This window comes from Cygnus olor, chromosome 7, assembly GCF_009769625.2.
Source record: "Cygnus olor isolate bCygOlo1 chromosome 7, bCygOlo1.pri.v2, whole genome shotgun sequence".
In the NCBI taxonomy this organism is placed as follows: Eukaryota; Metazoa; Chordata; class Aves; order Anseriformes; family Anatidae; genus Cygnus; species Cygnus olor.
In genome coordinates this window covers 37,335,503-37,356,677 of record NC_049175.1, presented here as the reverse complement: position 1 = coordinate 37,356,677, position 21,175 = coordinate 37,335,503, and the positions used below count along the sequence as shown (strand labels likewise).

Below are 21,175 nucleotides of genomic sequence, written 5' to 3'. Positions count from 1 at the left end.
CGCGTCGTGGGAGCCGCCTCCACAGCCGAGCCCCGGGCGCACCGCGTGCGGCTCCGCGCCCAGCAGCCACGGTGCCGGCCCCTCGCCGTGCAGCGGCGCTTGCTCCGCTCCCGTGCCCCTTCTCGGGCGCCCCCCCGGGCCGGGAAACGGCGGCTGCCGCCCGAAGGGGCCGAGAGCCCCCGGCCCGGCCCGGCCCGGCCCGCCCCGCGCGGGCGGCGCCTCAGCGGGGCGGCGCCTGGGCCCGCCTCAGCCCGACTCGCACTCGGCGGCGGTGCGGAGCGGCGGGCACGGCGGCGCCCCGGGCCATGCAGGATGCTGCCGGGCCCCGCAGCCCAGCGGCCGCCGCCCCTGCTGTGGCCCGCGGAGCCCCCCTGGGCCTGGGCGGTGCCGCTCCGGCTCGGCGGGGCGCCCCCGCCGCCGCCGCTGCTGCTGTCCGCGCCGGGCTGGCACGTCCCCTGCGAGCCGCTGGTGCCGCTGCTGCCCGCCGACCACCGGCACCACCGCCGGCAGCACCAGCACCACGCCGCGCTGCTCCCCGGGCAGGTAACGGCGGCACCGGGCGGCACGGCACGGCACGGGACGGGACGGGACGGGACGGGACGGGGCCGTGCGGGGCCGGGGCAGCCCCGAGCCGGCCGGTGGCGGAGCGCGGCTCCTCCGCAAGGAGCCCGGGTGGGCTCCGAGCCGTGCCGGGGAGCCGCCGCTAGAGGTACTCCCAGCCTCGGAGCACCGGGATTTTCCATCGGGCGCGCGGACCTGCGGGGTTTTCATCTTCTTCTTTTTTTTTTTCTCCTCTTCTTTTTTTCTATTTTTTTTTTCCCTCCCCGCGGCTGGGGAAGGGGCTGCGGACACCCCCACCCCCCCCCACCCCCCCGCAGGGCTCGCAGCCGCCCCCTGCACGCAGGACGCCCCCGGGCCGCTCTCCCCCAGCCGGGCGTTTGGCAGCGCCCCGTGCCCGCTCCGTGCCCCGGCGGCCCGAAGTTCCCCGCCGTGCCCCGGCCCGGTGCCGCCCCGCCCGGCAGCCCCGGGGCTCTCCGGCGGCCCGCGCCCCGCTGCAGCGGCGTGTCGGGAGCCGCGCTCGCAGCTCTGCCTTCGTGCGCCCGGCGGTGCCCGTGCCGGGAGCGGTCCCGGCTGACGGTTTGGTTTCGTACGTGAGAATTTCGTTCGGGCGGAGAAAAGCCGCGGTCTGGGGACGACCCGCAGCCCTCCGCCCGGCGCTGCTTTACCGGGCATCGCCGGGGCAGCTCCTAACGCCTGTGCCGTGTCTCGCTGCCCGGGTAGCGACTAAAGAAACACGAACGTTTTTTGGGCTGAAGAGGCTTGTTTCTGAAATGTTGTGTAGTCATCTCCTAGTTGATTAAGAAACCGCGAAAAGCACTGGCTTACTCGGGGTGAAATCCCGCTGTTAACTTCTCTCCCTGCTTTTTTTCCCCCTCAGTGGATATTTGGAGGTCATTCTCCAGTCATAGGATTTTCACCGTCTTCAGGCGTGGAATTTGTTCCTCTTTTTCCACCTGTGTACACATCTACGGTTCCGCCTCACGCTGGAAAAAACTGGATAGAGAAAAGGCTACCGAACTGCAAAGTAAGTCCAATTCTCATATTCTGAAGTATGTTTAATGCTGGCGTATGTAGACTGCGTGAGCCGAAGAATACTTGTGGTTTTGTAAATTGCAGTTGTGTGCAGGAGGGCAGTGGTTTGTCAGGGAAACCCCCACGGAGAAGGAATGTCATCGGGTGATGAGCGGAGGAGGGTACTAAATGGTGTGGTGTTAAATCTTCAGTCTTGCGAAGTTACGCAAAGAATAAAATATCTTTACCATTTATCCACACTATGCTGGGTAAAATGCTTTAACTTCACTACCGGACGTGATTTTGAGAGTTTCCATTCTCCCCTCCTGAGCACTTCCCCGTTTTTTCTCAGGAGGGGACATGGGGGTGCAGCGCAGGCAGCGTTGTCGCTGGGAGCGCTGCCAGCCCTGGGGTTGGCGCCAGGGTTTCAATCATGGTCCCAGGCCCTCATGTTGCCCATCGTTATTTACATCTGTAAATTTAACTAGCTGAATAATTGAAATGAGGCTTTGTGACTGTATGTTCCCATTTCCTTCCCTTGTCCCTGTCATTCCAACCTAGAAGATGACTGAGGTCTCCGAATTGCAGACAGACTTGCTCTGGAATAGCTCTGTCTGAGGCACAATTGGCTTCATTTATTATTTTCTATTTGTGATGCTGCATAAGTTGATTATTCATGTTCAGAGCCAGTTAATTTTCTCATGATCAGCTAAACTCTGTCCACAACGCTTACGGAGCAGCATCAGTTTGTTTTTGTAAGTTTGTCCCCAAATTGAGATACTTTCCACATCATAATAATGGGTTAAAGATTAAAAAGAAAAATTGAGAAATAGAAGTGAGAATAAAGCATCTCAAACCTTAATGTTTTTATTTGTGTTGGACAGATATACTTAAATAATGCATTTGCTCTGGATTCAGCATGGATACATCCTGAGGAATCAAGACTCTTCCAGGGAAATGAGAAACCTCTATTAATGACAAATCAAGTAGCTATGGCTATAGCCAGGCCAGCTACTGCCTCCAGGCCTCTTCCCACAGTGGTGTTGGCACCTCAGCTGATACCAGGTTAGTAAATAATTAAGTATTTACCGCTTTTTATGCAACTCCAGAGAGGCATAAGCCATTTTCTAAAGTAAGGGTTTCATTCCATTCATTTGAAAATCTCTCAATTGATCTGGAACCTTGATGGCAGAGTGCTTTTCATCCCCTAAATTACTTTAAAAGAAAGAAAAGAACATATTAATTATAGAAGATTGCAACAGATTATTCCGTAGCTGGTTGTCTACTTCCAGAAAGATGGGGCAAGCCACCCTTGAGATACTTGGCTTATTTTCAATTAACCAGAAAAAAAAATTACTGATACAGTTTGTGTGATTCTTCTATTTGCTGTAAGTTGTAAGAATTCGATGTGGTTTGTGTAGACAGTAATCAGTAGAGAAGAGTAACTGATCCATCATCTCATTAGAACTCAGTTATGCACAGTGATATTTATGAAATAAATGACATTAATCAGCATAACTCGGGTGTGTCACAGCTGTTAATAGAAAAGCTAAGCTTTGTGATTGGAAGAGAACAAAGTACGCTGCTGTGAAGCTGAGCCTCTCTCTCTGTGAGTTACAGTATTAATTTGGAATAGCAGATGTCTCACGGAAAGGATTAAGGACTAAAATGCTACTGATATTTAAACCAGTAACTTACGTTCTTAAATTCAGAATCAGGATATTATTAATGGCTTGCTGTCTTTGTTTCTGCCTTGGATGTAAGGTGATGGTCATTTGGTTGGCAGAGGAGCCCTTGTTCCCTTGGTCTTCGCCGTGGGCAGTACTTTGTGCTTTGAGTCCCTGCAGCACGCGGTCAGTTTCTTGTGTTTTTCCAGTAAGACCGAAGTTCAGTGAGAGTGTGCTGGAAGAGATTACTGTTTGGGTTAATTTGCCAGATTGATTAATTAGCGTGTTGAACAACTCAGATCAGCTCTGTGTTTTGATGTTTCTAGCAGCCCTTCACAGTAAGCTGCGCTCGGTCCTTGCCAGAACCCGGCAGTGCTCAGCTGTGGTGCCGTGGCTCTGGTGGGAGTGACGGCGGTCGTAAGTAAGGAGGCCACGGGTGAGAACCCATTATGTTAATGCATTCCCACCTGGATGGGGTAGGGAATGTCTCAGCTGTGTTCCCAGACAGGATGCGTTGCTTGAAGTGCATTTTTAATGACAAATGCAGTGGTGAGGAAGGAGTTTGGCGTAGCTGCACAAATGCACGTGTTGCGGATGGGTCGGTAGCCTGGTACCTGGTAAACTGGCCTGAATTTATGTGCTGGCTGTGTGTGCTGCTCTGATGAGTCTTGAGAGAGCTCTGTGCTGAGCTGTCGGCTCAGACAATGCAGCGACAGCTGAGAGTTTGAAATGCATGTTATACTTATTCTTTATATTTGAAATATATGTATCTGGTAGCAGGTCAGGAGAGCTCGCGAGGCAGAGCAGTGGGTCTTCCCAGCCCAACGGCAAGGTTGGGATCCCAAAGTAGCACGAGGAAGCTGTGTTGTCTCTGAAGATTTCCTTCCTGGTGAACAATATGTGCACAGCCAGGCGTGTGTTGACAGATCTTCAGATGGATCAAACTGGTGCTGATCCATTTTCTTCTTTCTTATTCTCCTGCTGTAGAAGGTTTCTGGTAGAATTACCCTGAATGGCGTCTTTTTTTCCCTGCTGATACAGAGTCTGTCTGCTGTTAATTCCATCGCTGACCTGTCACTGCTTACATTTCAAATTGAACTTGGTGTGCAACCAAGTTGTGTGGTTGCTTATTTTGTCTTTTCTCAGGCTCTGCCTTTCCCTTCTTTTTCCATCTCTTGGTTGCTTTCCCGTTGCCTTCTCTGTTCAGGGCTGCGTCCAGCACTGTGCTTCTCAGGTGCTCAGTGCTGCAGCCTCGCCTTCCTCTCTGCCCTGGTTACGTGTACTCATGCTACATCTAATTCTAGTCGCTGCTTTTACAGGACAGATTTATGATGGAGCCCTTTCCTGCTCATGTCTCTAAATTTCTCTTGCAGCCCTTTTTCCTTCAGTGTACGGCAACTTCTCTGACTATTGCAGTTCCTCTCTTGAGCTCCTTTCAGAATGCTGCTCTTAAGGCTGCGCAGCACGGACAGAGGTTGGTGGTGGTAAAACTCCTGACTCATTCACCTCTGCAGCTCTTACCCTTCGGGCTCCTTCCCTGTGCCACTAGCAGCCTGGCACGGCGCAAGCTCCTGCTCTTCTTCCAGGAGAGTGCTCAGCATTTGCTGCCCTCCTTTCAGGAAAGCTCTCCGTGTTCCCCTTCAAGTGGGAGAGGTGCAGGGGAAGGTGTGAAGACACCCCTCAGCTAACTTCTTAAATCTTCCCGTCCCTCTCTAAATGTTTTTTCTGACCGATGCAATCCATGCATCAGGTGGATGCTAATGAAATAATGTGCTCTGAGGTTTGTGTGCTCCAGAGCTCGTGTGTGTATTTATGACACTGCTGCAAGAATGGGAAGATGGATATCGATGCGCTACAGCCCGATCAGGAGCTGTTTCCAAACATACTTAAAGTTCCTAGGAAGTGTTACGGTAGTACTTGAAGTATTTCCTATGTAAGCTTTACAGTTAATATGAAGAGTAATAAATACTGAGAGCTAATTGCTCAGTTAAGTGGTTTAAACTGCGAAGTTAATAAGCTTTTTGCAGACTACATGGTTGTATTCATTTTGAAAGCCTCTCTTACAGGCGGGTTTGCCTTCCACCGTTATCAGTAATGATATAATTGTTTTCTCAGCGTATCAGCAATGTTACAAAGATAAAGGAATGAAGCTTTGGTGTTTGGTGAATGGTAATGCCCGTAATTTCACAGCTGTGAGTACGAGCTACTAGGTGTTATTTTCTGTAAGAAAAAGAAGCTGCTATTATTCTCCAGTATATTACAAAACATGAATTTATGTGCTTACAATTTTGTGTATCTAAAGTGAATAATGACATTGTATTTTCCCGCCTAGAAGTGACAGCTGGTTTTATGTCTGTTGGACTCATTATTGTAAGCGAGGAAGGCAGCGTCTAGGTATTTTTGCAGAGAAAGGATTAACGCTTCTGTCGCCTGCGGACCGAGTCAGGTAGCCCGTGTTAGCTGTGCTGTCTGGCTTTGCTCTGCTGAAGGAGCTTCCTGGAAGCTTTCCTCAAAGCACTGTGAATTAGCTGTCCTGGGTGCTTAATTTGTTCGGAACGAGGTCTCTGCTTTGCACTGAGGCGTGTGGGTTTCAGCACTGAGCTTCCCGTGGGGAGCAGCGTCCCCAGGCACGGCTCTGCCTGGGGACGGGGTTACAGAGGTACAGGGGTACGCGTTACCTTCCTTCTGCTGCCTTCTGCACGTCCCTGTGTGGCTGGTGGCCTATGGAGGGAGCCTTGGCTCCACTATTCAGGTGGAAGCTGTAGCCCTCTGGTCCTTGATGTTCGCTGCTTTTACTGTTATTGATGGTAGTAAAGCTGCTTTCAATATGCGTTTCTGGCTTTGAAGAGCATTGCTGACAGCAATTCCCCGTTAAGCCACGTGTTCTTACTGGTGCGTGGAAGGTTTTCACGGGGAAACCTGGAGAACAAGCCTTTCATCTAGCCTTCTGCAAGGGGAGGTTCAGGAGGTACAGATGAAAGTCCCTTATCTCTGTAGGAGAAGCGTTTTACGAACCGCGGGTGGGAGAGCGGTGAGCAGAGCCCGCCTGAGCAAATACCAAAGCTGGTCCCACCTCCGCTCATGTGCTCCAGCTGCTGGCACGTGGAGGGGGAGTGAAAAGCATCCTGGCTGAGGACAGCAGAAATCCATAGATTTTGTTACACTGAAATGATGGGTTTCAGCCCGTGGCCCTTGAAATCCGCGTGTGACTTGTGCTCGCTGAAGGGTGACTGAAATGCAAGGTTAGCTGCTCGGTGCCTCCTGTGACCGCGGGCACGGTGCCGCATCGCACGGGCTCAAAAGCTTGTAGGGACTGAAAGCTTCCTGGCTCTGCAGCAATGCCACTGCAACGCAGCGTCTTGTGCTGTCTGACAGCATGCGGGCACTCCGGTAGCACCAGTAATGTAACATCTCCTTCCTGAAGGCTGTAATACCGTGTACCTCTGAGCAGCGCACCTGTGGACGGCCTCAGGAGTTGTGCAGGGAGCTTCTCAGGCCTGCAGAGGGACCTGAGGATCCGTACCTGACCCAAGTCCTGTCCGCAGCTGGTGCTGAGAGGGCCCAGAACCGAAGATTGCTTCCGTTAGTGCTGCTGCTGGCTCATTGAATAAAGGCCCTCAAGCATTTCTAGGCGAGTGTCATGGTGGCTCAGCCCAACAGTCTGGGGACTTGTGTAGCCTTGAGAAAGCGGTGTCTGCAGGAGCTTCAGTGTAAGTGGAGCCTGGGTGCTGCCTTCTGCACGTGCTGCTCAGAGCCGAGTAAACTCGGGCACTTCATCATCTGTTTTCATTCAGGAACATTCGGCATTCCTCAAACAGATTTTTTTTCTAATACGTTTCAACATAAATTGCATTTTCTTACTGGTCTTGTGTTGTACTGGCCCTGGTACTTGCCCAGAGAAGCTGTGGCTGCCCCATCCCCGGAGGTGCTCAGGACCAGGTTGGATGGGGCCCTGGGCAACCTGATCTAGTGGGTGGCGTCCCTGCTTGTGGCAGGGGTTGGAACCGGGAGATCTGTAAGGTCCCTTCCTACCCGAGCCATTCTATGATTCTATGGACTTCTGCAGTGGTAGGTGCTAAGTTGTGTGCGGAACAATACGTTATGGAAAATGTTGTGTTTGTGGAGGTCTCCTTCGGGGAGCCTTGTCAGTCAGAGCACTAAGTGCTGTGAGTGGATACTGGAGAAGTGAAAGCCTTTTAATTGTTTTGATCTTTAACAAAATGCTCTGAGTATTTTTTTCGTTGGTCAATCTAACCTGGAATGAATGAAGACTTTGTGTTCATTGATGAACACAATCCTTGATGGAATCCTTGAATCTTCCTTAATGGAAGATAGTCTTCTTAAAGCAGATTTTTTTTAATGGAAAGATTTTTCAACAGAAGATGTTTTCCACTAAGTCAAAGTTCCTTTCCTTCCCCTACGCTTCAGCAGGGTCTCTTTGCTCAAAACCAGTCACTCTGCTCTTTCATCCATTGATACTGAAATCACAAATATCAGAAAGATGAGTTCATTTATAATTTCACAAAATTACTTTAGCATTACTGATCCTATGTGGATTAGAATTATTTCATCCTTCCTATTAGTATTCACTTTTTCTTTTAATCCCACTAACCTTTGCAGAACTGAGCCAGTGTTCTTCATAGCAAGTATCTGTGAATTTGTGTACGTATACAGATAGATAATTTCAGTTTAAATTGAAGACAAATTTATAAAGGAAGGCGATTTCTTTGTATATAAAAACTTGGTCAATTTTCCTTTGAAAAGTTGTATGGTTTTGAACAAATTTGAAATACATGACACAAAAGACCTCTGACCTTCTCTGGTTCCTAAACCTGGCTGAATTTGAGACTTTTAATGCCAGGAATCCTGTACAAAGCCTGCAAGCTGGGAGATATTTATCTTGCTATTCTTCTCATGCTTCTGTGTTGGCAAAGGCACAAAAAGAAAATGGCTATTTTGAGTAGTGTGTGAAAAGACGGACGCTGATGGGACACGGTATGCCTCTGGATGCTCTTTTCATCTCTGATACTGGAGAGGGGAGAGTTGGCCATAGAGGGGCGCTGGGGCTGAGCCCGCAGCAGAACGTGTCGGGGTTCAGGCGGTAACGGCTGGGGGACGCGGAGACCCCGGCTGTGAAAGCCAGGCTCAGTTAGACCTGGAGCCTGGAAGAGCTGAAATGTCACGAAAGCCCGCTCCGTTTGTGGAACGGTCAGGCGCTGCAGAGAGGAGCACTGAAGTCTTTGGGAACACTTGACTTCAGTTGCAGCCTTCATGATGTTTTTGTTTCGTCTTATTAAATTTGTGCTTTTTATTGCTCTTTGTGTTATCTACCCAAACAATTACAGACCTTGGCCCCAGTAAGATGGGTTTTCACTCCAGTAATGTAAATAAGGCTACATGCAGCATGTTTATGGCAAAGGCTTGTAGTTCTGACCTGCTTGTCATGTTTTCCTACCCGGTCCTAAGACCCCATTATACAGAAATTCATCTCTTGGTGATTTGCAGGGGCTGTTAGTGTTTGTGAGGAGCCAGGTATTTTTACTACACGTGGGCATAAAAGTGAGCCATTAATGGTGCTGTTACTGGCAGACGTGTGCAATACCAGGTAACACACATAAAAGGCTATATGTTTTTTTCTTCCCTCTTGGCTTCAGAAGATAGGGAAATCAATATGTTTTCCTTTGTATTGGAATAAATACACTATTTAAGTCGACCCATTGCTTCGTGATATTGATTGATAAGTACTGCTTCAAGCTGCTCAGCACCTGAAATTTCGAACCATGTGCAATTCGGGTAGCGGGGCCAGCAGGTTCTCCGTAATCTGAATTCTGCAAGAATAAATACTGGTATTATAAATTTACGTGCTGTAGGCCTTCCAAGTATTTGTGCTTGATAAAAAGACTGAGTTCCTTGCAAGGAGCATCCGAAGTTTCTGTTAAAACCACAGTTGGCATCAATCCCAGCCGCGTGGTCTAACACCACACAAGAATGTGGTAGGAGCGCGGTGCCAGGCGGCTCCTGGGCACCGGCGGGGAGCAGGAGAGCACCGAAGCGCCCCGTGGGCTGCTGTGCTTGTAAGTTGCTGTCCAGTGATTCTTGGATTGTGACAGGAAGGGGTTCACCAAGAAGCAACCGTGTCTCCATCTTCGGGTCTCAAACCCATTGGCTCCAAAGCGCACCTCCCTGGTGAGGGCAGTAACAGTGCTGTACCCATTTGGGGTGCCGGCCTGGAGCTGGCCAGGTAAGCCTCCCAAAACGCCTGGAGTTAGCGATACACCAGGTCAGATGCTCAAACAGCGTGATGTTCTGTAGCAGTAGGTTCAGTTTAAGCAACGTTTCCCATTTCCTTCTCCATTTGTAAATGCTTACATAAGGTTTTCTGTCAGAGCAGATTCCCTGCTCAGTGTTCTTCAGCAAGGCTTGCGGCCTTCCCGCCAGCCAGCCCTCGTCCTGTGGCTCAACATCGCTGTGACAGTCCGGGCTGCCGAGCTGGGAGCAGGGGTCGGGCAGAACTGACAGAAACAGGTCCAAAAAAAAAGTGTTTTATTGTTTTTGGTAAGTATACCATACTTGAGTGGGTAGTTTGTATGTATCCTTCTTAGAGCTAAACTTACTCCTGTGGGAAGTACGGGACTGGAATGCCATCTTAGGCTGCCGAAGTGCATCGGTCCTGTTGACTTGATGGTACGAGAAAATATCTTTACAATGGTAGAGACTGAGTGAAGCAAGAGAGGACGATATCTAGTGTTTGATCCCAACAGTCTGTAATAAAAACCCTTTTAATCCCACTGATGAATAAAACAGTAAGAGTAATTTATCTTCCCAGTTGCTATCAATTTCAGGGTCTGAGTACATTCCTTAAATGTACTGGTCAGTATATTTGCATGTATATGTAGGTAGGATAAGTATCTATATTATTATTAAGATGATACTCATATGTTCAAACTTACCGTTTTTATGATCAGTGTCCTTTCAATGCTAACTATCACTTTTATATCTAACTAATGATTTTTATCAGCAGATGATCCAAGGTGTAGGGTTTTCAGAAGCACCGAGGTTGCAGCTGGTGGTTGAAGCAGCGCTGAGATGTTTTTTCTCCTGGCACTCCGCGGTGGCTGGGCAGCCATCTGCAGGGAGGTTGTGCTGCAGGCACAGCTCTGGGAGAGGGGCTGCTTCTGGGTTTCTTGAGTAAATCATCAGGTTTTGTCCTGTTGGGTCATCTTACCTCGTGTTTTAACATCTGCCTTGCATTGCTGGCCAGGGCAGTGTCTGACACCACCACTGTTGGCCTACAAAAGGGCCTGGAGCAGCTGGTGAGGTGAATGCTGTGCCCCTGCCTGGAGCAGCAGAGCCCCAGCTGGGGATGAGGTCTGAGGTCTGAGGCAGAAGCCGTGTGCCCCTGCGCACCTTTCCTTATCCTGTTCCCCCCTGTTCTATGGCTTGTCCTCCAGGAGGGAGGATTGGACAGTGACAACCACTTTAACTCATTTGAACTATGTTCTTTTTTTCCATATCAAAAGACAGTTGTTGTCAGTTTTAATACTGATAATAGTCTAATAAGTCTATTAAAGAGCTGTCATCTCAGACTTCATCATCTCTTTTTTTTTTTTCTCTTAAAGACTCTACAGATGAAGGGAAAGGGAATAAGGGATAGTAAACAATAATTCGCACTTGAAATGCTTTGTTCTTTCTTCTGGAGTTGTTTTTTCACACGTCTTCAGAGGAAGTGCTAAGTGTTTTCTGACAGCTGTTGCACGAAGCGAAGTGACCCAGGCACCCCCCTGCGCCCCGCGGGTCGGGGGCACCCGTCTCCCCATGCTGCTCTGCTAATGCCAACGGAGCACGCTGGGGTGCGGAGCTGCACGCCAGCACTTCCTCCCTGCTCCCCACCTGGCTGCCAGCAAGAGCTCCTCAGGGAGCTTTCTGTGACAGCTGTACTGCTTGTCAAAACTTATTGACTCCAGGTTGGAGCGGTAAGTGGCAACCCTACGCTGCGGAATGGGTCCCCAGCCAGTGGACTAGACCTGAGGATTCATCTGGTTGTGTTGTATTGTTGTGCAAAAATCCCCCTTCTAGCCTTCAGCTGGTTTAGGCAGCATCAGCTGAAATTCAGTGAACGTTTCTGAAGTGTCTTTGTAATCACAAATGATCGACTTCTTAATTTTTTTATATAGTAGCTGGGATTGTGCTGTACGTAGGCGCAGCAAATTCGGTAACAGATGGATGGTGCAGTGGTGCTGGTGCCCAAAGAACAGCGGGGTGCCTGTGGCCGGGGCTGGGAGGAGGAAAGTAGCTTGAGCCTCGAAAGAAACGGGTAACGGCAGTCAGGCTGTTTAGTGATGATTAGTTTTATGAGTAAAGTAAAAAATATTTGGTTTAAAAAGAAGTAGAAATGATGTATGTCCCTCTGCGGGTGAGGATTAAGAGCTCGCTGTTACTAACTTCACTGACTCTCAGGCAAAGGTATGTAACCAACCGATATTTAATTGGTGTTTCATTTCATACAGCTCTTGTAACATGCATGTCTGTTGACAGCCTTCAAAGTACTTATTACTTTGTACATGGAAAGTATTACAAATCCCTTAGGATGCTACTCAATACTTGACAGTGTTTTTCTGCTAGTATTGAGTCCTTGTGTTCTTTTCATAAACTACCAAAGTTCATTTGCATAGGGCTGAAATTGTGGCGATTGGAAAGCTGTGATATAAATTGAGTATTGTGTGGTTCCATACGTTCGGTAACCGCATACGTGGATAGAGATACTTCAACATGTTATGTGGAACTCCATTTGTGTCAGAATTGTCTTTCAGTTCTTTCACGTGGAAAAGAAGAGGCAGCAAGGTCAGTGTTTGAGTTAGTGGCCAGTTGTCCTCACCAGCAGGAGGTCCTCCTAAAGCCCCAGAGCTCTTACAGAGCCTTTGTTGGTACTTGCAGTAGCTAATGGACTGAAGGGGGGGGTGGGGGAAGGCATTTGAGTGGGTCTTTAAAAGAAGTGAAAAGGAAATACATTCATGTATTTTTCTTTCCTCAATGGCAGCCAAAAAGTTCAAAAAGGTCTTTAACCTGTTTGATTTTTTTCCTCCTCTTTTATTTCTTTAATTCAGGTCTTTGGGGAGATGCGCATCTTTTTTGGGTAAAGATGTCCTCCTGTAGGCAGAACTGAAGAAACAGACTGAAGGACTATATAGCCAAGTGTAATTTCAAATGTATTAAATTACATGTACAGTAAAGTTGCACAACACATGCATATATATGTGTGTTTTTTCTGAGAGAGAAGGTCTTGAATTAAATTACCCTTTTTTAGAGGAGTGAATCTTCATATCTCACAAGTGTTAGTAGTACTTACTTTTGTCTTGTTAAATTATTTTTTTCCTTCAAGGCGGAAAATCTTGTTTCAGTTTTTCCTGTGTTGTACCATATTGATAGCCCAAAGCTGGGTTTTGCTGTGCCCTTCCATCCCGCCGGGTGCTGCGGCGTGGCCCAGACCCGCTGTCCTACAGTCCCTGTATGTCTGTAGCCGACTGGCCCAGGTCTACCACGTGAAAATAGGTCTTCCAGATCAGCAACAAGGAACTGGGTACGATAAGAAACTTAGGCGGGTGACGCTATGCTCGAATAAAAGAGAAGGTACAACAGATACAGCTCCTCTCCTGTGCCTGTAGACCCTATTCCACACAGATGTTAGCAGGTAGACATTTGGAGATCACCCATCATTCACTGTGCTGGGCTTGCTGCCCTATTCCATTGCCTTCACTGCATTTCACCGCCTTCGCTTAATTGTCTCTGAATAATCTCTTCACTGCTTCTTCAGCTGCTCTCCGCTCTTCAGTAGCGTCACATAAAAACCTCAGATGTCTCCCCTAATCTGCTTGCTGGAGGGGAGCAGAGATGGCAGTCTGGGGAAGAATAGCAAAGTGGGTGTCTTTATCTTACTGCCCAGAATGCAGCATGCCTTGGCAAAAACAGATTTGGAGAAACAACCATTGCTATTTTTTTCCCCTCAAGTGTGTATTGGTGATGGTATTTTACTACTACTTGCAAGGCATTTGACTCTTGAAATTCAAGTAAATGAAGTCATTAAGTGTGATTCTAAGAAGCCCTTCCCAGAACTTTTTGGAAATACTTCCAGCAAAATCAGATTTGTTTCTGAGAAGAGCTGCTTCTCTCCAGCTATGCCGAATGCAGAAGAAAACCTCGATCTCTGAAGTCATGTCCTGGGCCAGGTTCCAGTAGGAGTTTGCTTTGGAAATCATATTTTATTTTTGAGCCTGATAAATTGCTGAGATGGGTTGCTCAGTTGACTGCAAAGGAAGAGATGGGCTTGATGACCCCCAGGCACCCTGCTGGTGATACACTCTCAGGTATTAACAATTACAGGGGTAGTCCTTGCTTGATGGAGTTATTTAGTAGGAGAGAGAACCTCATCAAAGGCAGGGAAATCACCGAAACTTCTCTTTCGGCTGACTCATGAAACTTTAATAACGGAATTGATGAAACTTTAATAAGGACGCCCTGCTAACTCTACTGCTTCAAGAGTTTTACTCGTCTGTGCTCATAGAAGACTTCGGCTGTCCAAGCAGCGAAGACTTCGGTTATTTTGCTGCTTTCCTGGGCTTTTGGGGCATTTGCATCTTCTCCAAAATAAGAATCAATTGAGAAGTAAACAACTTTTCTGCTTGTGTACCCTGTAGGAAGCCAGTAGGAAAGTAATTTTTCCATGCAACGTTAATTTTCATAAGAGTTACAGAAGACGTTTTGTTGATTTCTTTCTTCCCACCTGAGGCTGGCTGGAATTAGCAGGGAGTGTGATTTCTTGGGGGCGAGGTGTTTAACCTAACCGCAGAGCTGTGTTAGTTCTCAGGTGAATAAACGTGAAAACTGGTAAAATGGCTGCAGTAGTTGGACACTGATATTTTTGATATTTCCATTGTGACTTTGGCAGAATAATCTATTTTTCATCTATCGATGGTTGAATGATTAAACCTTTAATATTATTTGTTAGTGTGTTTATTTTTGCCTGCATGCCTGTCGTATTAGTGCGTGTGCAGGTATTTTAAATGGGTTCTGCTTGGAATTGACAAATGCAGTAGAGATAATGGAATTTTTCTGTGGTGTTTGCTGAAAACATTGACTTCTGTTTTGCTAAGAGAGAGCTTATTTTGTTGGCAATAATTATTACAAAGAGTTAGAAGCAAAGCTGCCAAAAGTTAGCACAATAAATAACCTCAAGAGCCCCAATTAGCTGTAACCAAAACATGTTCCTTCCAAAGCACTGACCCACTTTTCTCCCCCAGTGCTAACTGAGAGCAAAACAGCACTTGGCAGCTAAAATGCACAAAGTTCCAGGTGCGCGAATGCAGAGATGGATCTAAAACCCTGGGTGAGGTGTCTGGGCTTCAGAGCTGGGCTGTGGCTGTGGGGGGGCTTGCTGGGGGTATGTCCACCCCTGCTGACCGGGGCAGCGCCCCCTGGCCCGAGGCACGATGCTGAGCTGCCTTCGCACCTTCTGCCGGGCCCTGGGCCCGTGCCTGGCGGGCAGCGGGTGCTCTGGGGCCAGGCGGAGGTACAAAAAATCTGAGAAATGTAGGAAATGCCTGCTGTGATGTGTCTGAGCAAACAGTGAATTTTTTTTTTGCAGAGCTACAGTTGGCTCTTACTGCCTGAAGGATTTCCACGTGAACTGCAAACATTTGCTAAATAACATAATAAGCTAATGATTGCTTAATTTTTGAATGCATAGCTCAGTATAGAGGGAGTAACAGCTGGTGTTTGTCAAATTAGTTTTTTTCCTTAAGACTTTTTACTACTCATTTTCTTGTTTATTTAGCATACTTAGACAAGATTGAGCTCTAAAGGTCTACCCCTTAAGCTTGTAAGACTTTAAGGTAAATCTTGCATAGTCAAAAGTGAATTTAAGCCTACGTTTGGTGGACAACTTCAGAGTTCCTCTGTAAGATGATTAGAATTTTCTGCATGGCATGTTTTCAAGACGAATGTTACTATTAAATAAAACTTGCAGAACTCAGGTATTTGCTGGCACCTAACAGGACAACGGTCCAGTAGGTGACACTGACCTTGGATGTCGAATATAACAGGCAACACAAAGATTCAGATTTGGAATCAGACGGCTTATATTTAGGAGAAGTCAGAATACGGCTGTTTGTGAATAGTTGTGAAGCCGTGGCAGATGGAGTAAATACTGGTCGATATGTTCAACCTGTTGACTTCATTTATTATTGATTTTTTCATTTAAATTTAATAACTGCACAGCTTATGTATCACCCAATATTACTTTGCTTTGTCCCTCCAGGTTATGGTGGTGCGTTCACGTGCATGGGGTTTAAATATCTAAAAATGCACTAACCGCAGGCTCGGACTTTTAGAATAATGGCAGTGAGGTGGGCAAGGGCTCTGGTGCCTGTGATGCTGCACGAGTCCCGTAGCCTTGGACAAGGCATTGTATAAAATAAAACTTATATTTAAATGGTGCCATTACGTGTGCTTTTTGCAGAAAATTCAAAGGTTTAAAAAGCAGTGGTAAAGTATTTTCAGAATCTAGCATCTCATGAAGGTGGACTCGCGTAGTGGAAGCCAGGTGGAGAACGTTCCACGTAGCTTTGCCAACTTGTGTTAAAATTCAAAATGCTGAAAACATTCTGACATGAATCCACCGGTTTCCAATTAAAAATAAAATGTTGTATCTCATTCTTCCACAGGTGGTTGCCAGAATAGCCTTAAACCGGTCAGCAGCAATCAAACCCTTGCGTTGGCCGCAGCAGCCACTGCGGCGATGATGTCGGTGGAGTCTGAAGCCCCTCAAGGACCTTCGCCTCCGAGCATCCAACCCTGCCATGTGCTGACCTTCTCGCCTATCAAAATTCCAGTGTTGACTTCACCTTTTCCAGGTAAGGCTTTTCTTGGTGGCATTAAGAAGCACCTTATTATACTTTGCAACAGAGAGAGGCTTCTGTGTATGGGTCTTGCTGTCAGCGTGCTCTGGTAAATATTTAGTGGATACAGGTGGTGTACAGGTGTTTTTCTGGAATTAAAGTTATTTTTTCTGGTACCGTTCAGAGGTGCTTTCTGAAAGTGTGTTAAAAGTAAGTTCAAAACTCTGTATGCATTAGTAGTTTTTAGATACGCTGTGACATTTACGGGTACTATGTGAACTGAGTTGCATCCTCTGTCACCTTAGTAAGAAAACACGCTCTTAGTGTCACTCAGCCTTTGCAGCAGATCCTCAGGTTGTGGTGTTGGCAGTTGAAAGGTATCTGCTGGAAATAGAATCACAGAATATCCCAAGCTGAAGTGACCCACTGGGACTGTCGAGTCTAATTCCTGGTTTCATGCAGGTCTCCCCAGAAACCAAACCCTATGTCTGAGAACGTTGTCCCAAATGCTCCTTGAACTCCAGCAGGCTCAGGGCTCTGACTGCTGCCCTGGGAGCCTGTCCCAGTGCCCGACCACCTCTGGGTGCAGAACCTTTCCCTAACACCAGCCTGAGCCTCGCCTGTCCCAGCTCCATGCCGTCCCCTCGGGTGCTGTCGCTGTCCCCAGAGAGCAGAGCTCAGCGCCTGCCCCTCCGCTCCCCTCGGGAGGGAGCTGCAGGCCGCCATGAATTGTAGATGTACAATAATATTGCAGACAAGTAGGTAGTTTGGCTGTTTATAAACTATACTGGAGGAATGGAGCCTTGGTCTTCTACTTTTCATGATAGGTTTGGATGTGGTGCTTACTGGAAAAGCTCCTGTTCTCTTACCGTGACAACTTGTAACGACTTTCTGAACGTGATACCCAGGGAGATACTGTGGCATCCCTCACTCGCTATGGAAAGCTGTCTGATTTAAGTCTTTGGGATAATTTTTGGAACTATTTGTGCTTTGAATGCTTAAGTATATATGTTTGAAATGCAGTATATCAGTTAAGTTTAAAATCTTATTTTTGGTGTATTTCGCATCTTTTTGATACTTGAAGTGTAACACAGCAAAATACAGCGAGATTAAAATTTTGCGGAAAATTTGCAGTTATGATATTAGCTGTTCAGATGAAATCTTCGTATGAAAAATGTATCTCAGTAATTATTGTTCCTGTTGAGCAGTCATTAGAACCGCACAGATAAATGACTGCCGAGGAAGTACAGCAGCGTATTTATCTTCAGGGAGTCTGAGGAGCAAACGTTCCCGTAGGAATAAAGCCGTTCAGACGTGGAGAAAGGGCTGTACTCTCATCAGAATATTGTCCTGGTTTGACTGGCCCAAAGGGGGGTTCCCTGCCGCGTGGTGTCGTGTGGGACAAGGCGCATGGGGTGGCTGTCTGGGAGCTGCCGCTGCTGGGTCTGCCTGGGCACCGACTGGTGGGTGGTGAGCCATTGCTTTGTGCATCACTTGGTTTGGGTAGATGTTACGTATCTGTTTCTCTTCCTTTTCTGTCCTATTGAAGTGTTTTTATCCCGACCCATTGAGGTGTACCTGTTTCCTGGTTCCCTCCCCATCACTGCGGGGGTGCGAGCGAGTGGCTGTGTGGCGCTGAGCTGCCTTCGGGTTAAACCACAACAGCCCTTTTGGTGCCCGGTGTGGGGCACGAAGGGTTGGGATAACAAGGGATCTGACCAGATTTTAATATTTGTGGGTTGCTCAGACTAGCACGGTCCTGTTGCTATGCCTCCCGCATGCGTTTCCAGCTTTGTGTAAGGTTAACCAACTATTTAAGAATACCGCCCGGAGATCTGCCCTGAGGCAGGACGGCTGCGGGTGGCAAGGTGTGTGGGAGGACGTGGGCAGGTATTTATCAGGATTGTCACCTCCGGTGGTTCTGGAATTCAGCCCTGAACAAATGCGGAGTCCTAAAAAGATGATAGAATGTTTTAGAAAGGTATGGCCCGATCTTGGCAGTGCCGGAGATGTACAGCTCGCTGTGCTGTGCTGTGCTGGGGTCTGGCTGTGCCCATCAGATGCTCTCAGTACTGTTTGGCTCCTTCCAGAGGAAGCAAATGCCTCTGGGCCTGGACCTCTGGTTCAGGCCCCGCAGCTGAACCAGGGCCAACCCGTGCTGGTGTCAGTCGTCCCTGTCTTCAAGGAGAAGCAACGGATGTGAAAGGCAGGTCTCTTAAAGGAAGAAACTTGACTAAGAAGGGGAAGGAGGAAGAAGAGGACGAGGCAGGCTACTCCAAAGCAGGCCCGTCGCGGGAGCAGGAGGAGGAAGAGGCAGATCTCATTCATGAACAAGGCAGTAACTGCACGAATCCCTGTCCCTGGGTGAGCTGCAGGACATGCAGAAAGATTTCAGTCGTTGTCCAGGTGAGCACACTGTCACCTGGCTGCTCCAACGCTGGGTAGCGGGGCCAGTGGCTTAGAATTGGGGACAGGGAAGCCAGGCAGCTGGGTCCCTCGCTAGGGCAGGTGGTTGGCAGAGTTGGTGGCACTTCCCACTGAGCGTTATTTGACCCACAGAGATTATTTTGCCTCTTTGTAAGCGAGCATCTCGGAGGAGAATCCAGAGGGGAAGAAAATCGTTCTTTTTCCATACCGAAAAACAAATTCAGATGCTAGATGTATTCTTCCGCAAAGTGAGATGCTCAGGCACTCTTGGAAGAAGCAGTCACAGGACTTCTGATTTACAGCTGCAGTAGCGAGCCCTGCATGAATTGTATTAGGCATGATAGAATATTATAATATCATGGAGCTATGCTGTTCAGATAACTGGCTCAGCTCTGCAATGATAAACATGTCAGGCCATGATAATTGTTGCTTTCCTTTCGAATGAGTGTGTGATAGGCTATCAACTATCATGCTTTGAGTGCCTGAGCAGTCATCCTATTATCAGTCTTTCACAGTAAACCACACACTTCTGGGTGTTTTCTCCTACAGAATATATAGTAGCTTTTTAGAAAGGAAAGCTTGGAAATGCCCAGTACATCCAAAATAAACCGGAGATTCAGCTAACCATTTTTCTCTATTAATCATCATCTCTGGAGGGATGGCTATTTCCTTTGCAAAGGCTTACATAAAACATTTTTATGAAATTCCTTTTTATTGTGCTTGCAGTAAAGAGGACTCTAAGGTGTTCATTTTAAATTATCTTTGTCAACATGAGCTTGATGAAAAGCTTCCTGAACTTCTGCCGAGTTCGGCGCGTTGTGGGCTAGGTGGTAGCACGAGGGATTGACGTCTGGCCTTGGGGCCGGGATGGCTCTGAGGATGGGGCAGCGTCGGCTGACCAGGTCCGCAAATACAGACGTAGCGACCTGATTAAGTAAATAAATACGAGTGTGTGTGTGTTCATAAATGCTAATGAATGAATCAGAGTTTGGATAGGCATGAGTGAAAAGGCAAAAAGACGTGCTGGCTAAAAGCTTTGCAGAAATGTTAGAAATAAGCTCTGCTGCGCGTACTGCAGCTGCCAGAGGACTGCCTGTGATCTCCTCTGAAATACCCAGCAGGCGAGATGGTGCAGTTGGATTTAACTTTCAGGACAAAAATGGTCAGCTGGTCAAAGGCAGCTATCTGCTGTCCAAAGTAAATGTCTCCGTTGCCACGTAAGTTAATGACCGGGAAGGCCTCAAGAAAGAGTAATTTAATTTACAGATAATCCCAAGTGCATAGCGTACTTTGTAACCCTGTCTGCCTTTCAGTTAAAACCATCAGTGTGCTGACGTTTATTAAGGATGACTTACAGTTCTCCCAGAAAAATAAATCTTTGAGAGCACATAATCGGCGGGCCCTGGGGCAGCTGCATTTTTCTTGTTTCATGTATGGTTTATAAAGTAACGTGGTAATTAATGAACTTCCCGCGTTCTCCTCGTCTAAAGTTTGTGAGGCAATGTTCTTGCGGTATGAATGAACTTAAGGAACAAAGCGGAAGATTAAATTATTTCCACGTTAAATCTACAGGTATCTTGGTGTCTGAGGCTGAACGGCGCGCTTGGTTATCCGCCGTTAATTGATTATTCCGGAGATAGGTGTTACACCACCGCGTGTAGTATCGTATTTCCGGTCACAGCAGTTTGTTCAATCAATAAGCCTATAATTGACTGAATATCTGTTTCTAGGGAGGTTTTCTAACGTGCCTCCCAGCGGCGCAGTACCCCTGAGCGGCGCTGCTCTCCGCCGGCCCCGCAGGTGGGGGTCGGTCGGTAACGGGGTGCTGGGGGCGTCCCGGTGCTGCGCTGCGCCGCGCCGGCCTCCCCGAGGAAGGCTTTTGGAGCTTCTGGGGAGCGCATCGCTGCGGGCTGGGGGAACACAAAGTACTCGGCCCCAAGGGCTGGTGGTGCTGCTTCTGGCGCTTCTCGTTTGGGCGTTCCTCTCTCCTTTTTTAAAAACATTAATTATAAATATATATATATGGCGTGGAGGTACCTCGGGAAAGTCACAGAACTTTGTCCCAGACAGTGGCTCGGTAGGTTTCTGTGGCAATGTGATACCCGAAATTTTTGCAGGCGAAAACTGATGTCCATCAGACTCGATTTCCAGGATTTCTCCTCGTTGGCTATTCCTGTCTTAAAACTGCTGATCTCAAACCCATCCAGATAAGCCCTGTGGCCCCTTAGGGCCAGTCCCGTCTCCCATACACTCCGCTGCAGCCTGCCCTTGGCAGCCCCTCGGGTGACTTGGCCAGGGCAGAGTTCCTGCTTTCAGGCTGGGAAGAAGAAACAGCCTATGGAAGGTACCGCACGGCTCTGTAGAGAGTACTGGCAAAATATGACTTGGCTGCGCTCCAACGAGGAATATCCGGAAGGTTGTGCCTGGACTGGCTCCTGAAAGCAGCTGAAGCTGTAATCGGTAGGGACTCCTGTAGTGATGAAACTACTGCTTTGCTTCCTTTAAGCACTGCTAAGCCTGAAGCCTTTTTGGTAAAAGGGAGCTGCAGCAGAGCCCGCCGGTGGCCGATGTCCCGCGTTAGGCTAAGAGCGAGGTCGCCAACTAAATGCTGGTGCTGCC

The 21,175-nt window shown here is 48.0% G+C and overlaps 1 protein-coding gene across 3 annotated transcripts in view; it reads left to right on the top strand.

The window, feature by feature from the left end:
* The first annotated feature begins 275 nt into the window (after nt 1-275).
* TCERG1L (transcription elongation regulator 1 like) overlaps nt 276-21,175 on the top strand; it is an 85,279-nt gene continuing 64,379 nt past the window's right edge. For all 3 annotated transcript variants that reach the window (XM_040563971.1, XM_040563970.1, XM_040563969.1), the window contains exons 1-4: nt 276-543; nt 1,439-1,585; nt 2,457-2,637; nt 15,956-16,144. In XM_040563971.1, the coding sequence (XP_040419905.1) occupies nt 313-543; nt 1,439-1,585; nt 2,457-2,637; nt 15,956-16,144 (748 nt within the window). In that variant the 5' untranslated portion in view covers nt 276-312. The remainder of the gene's footprint in view (nt 544-1,438; nt 1,586-2,456; nt 2,638-15,955; nt 16,145-21,175) is intronic.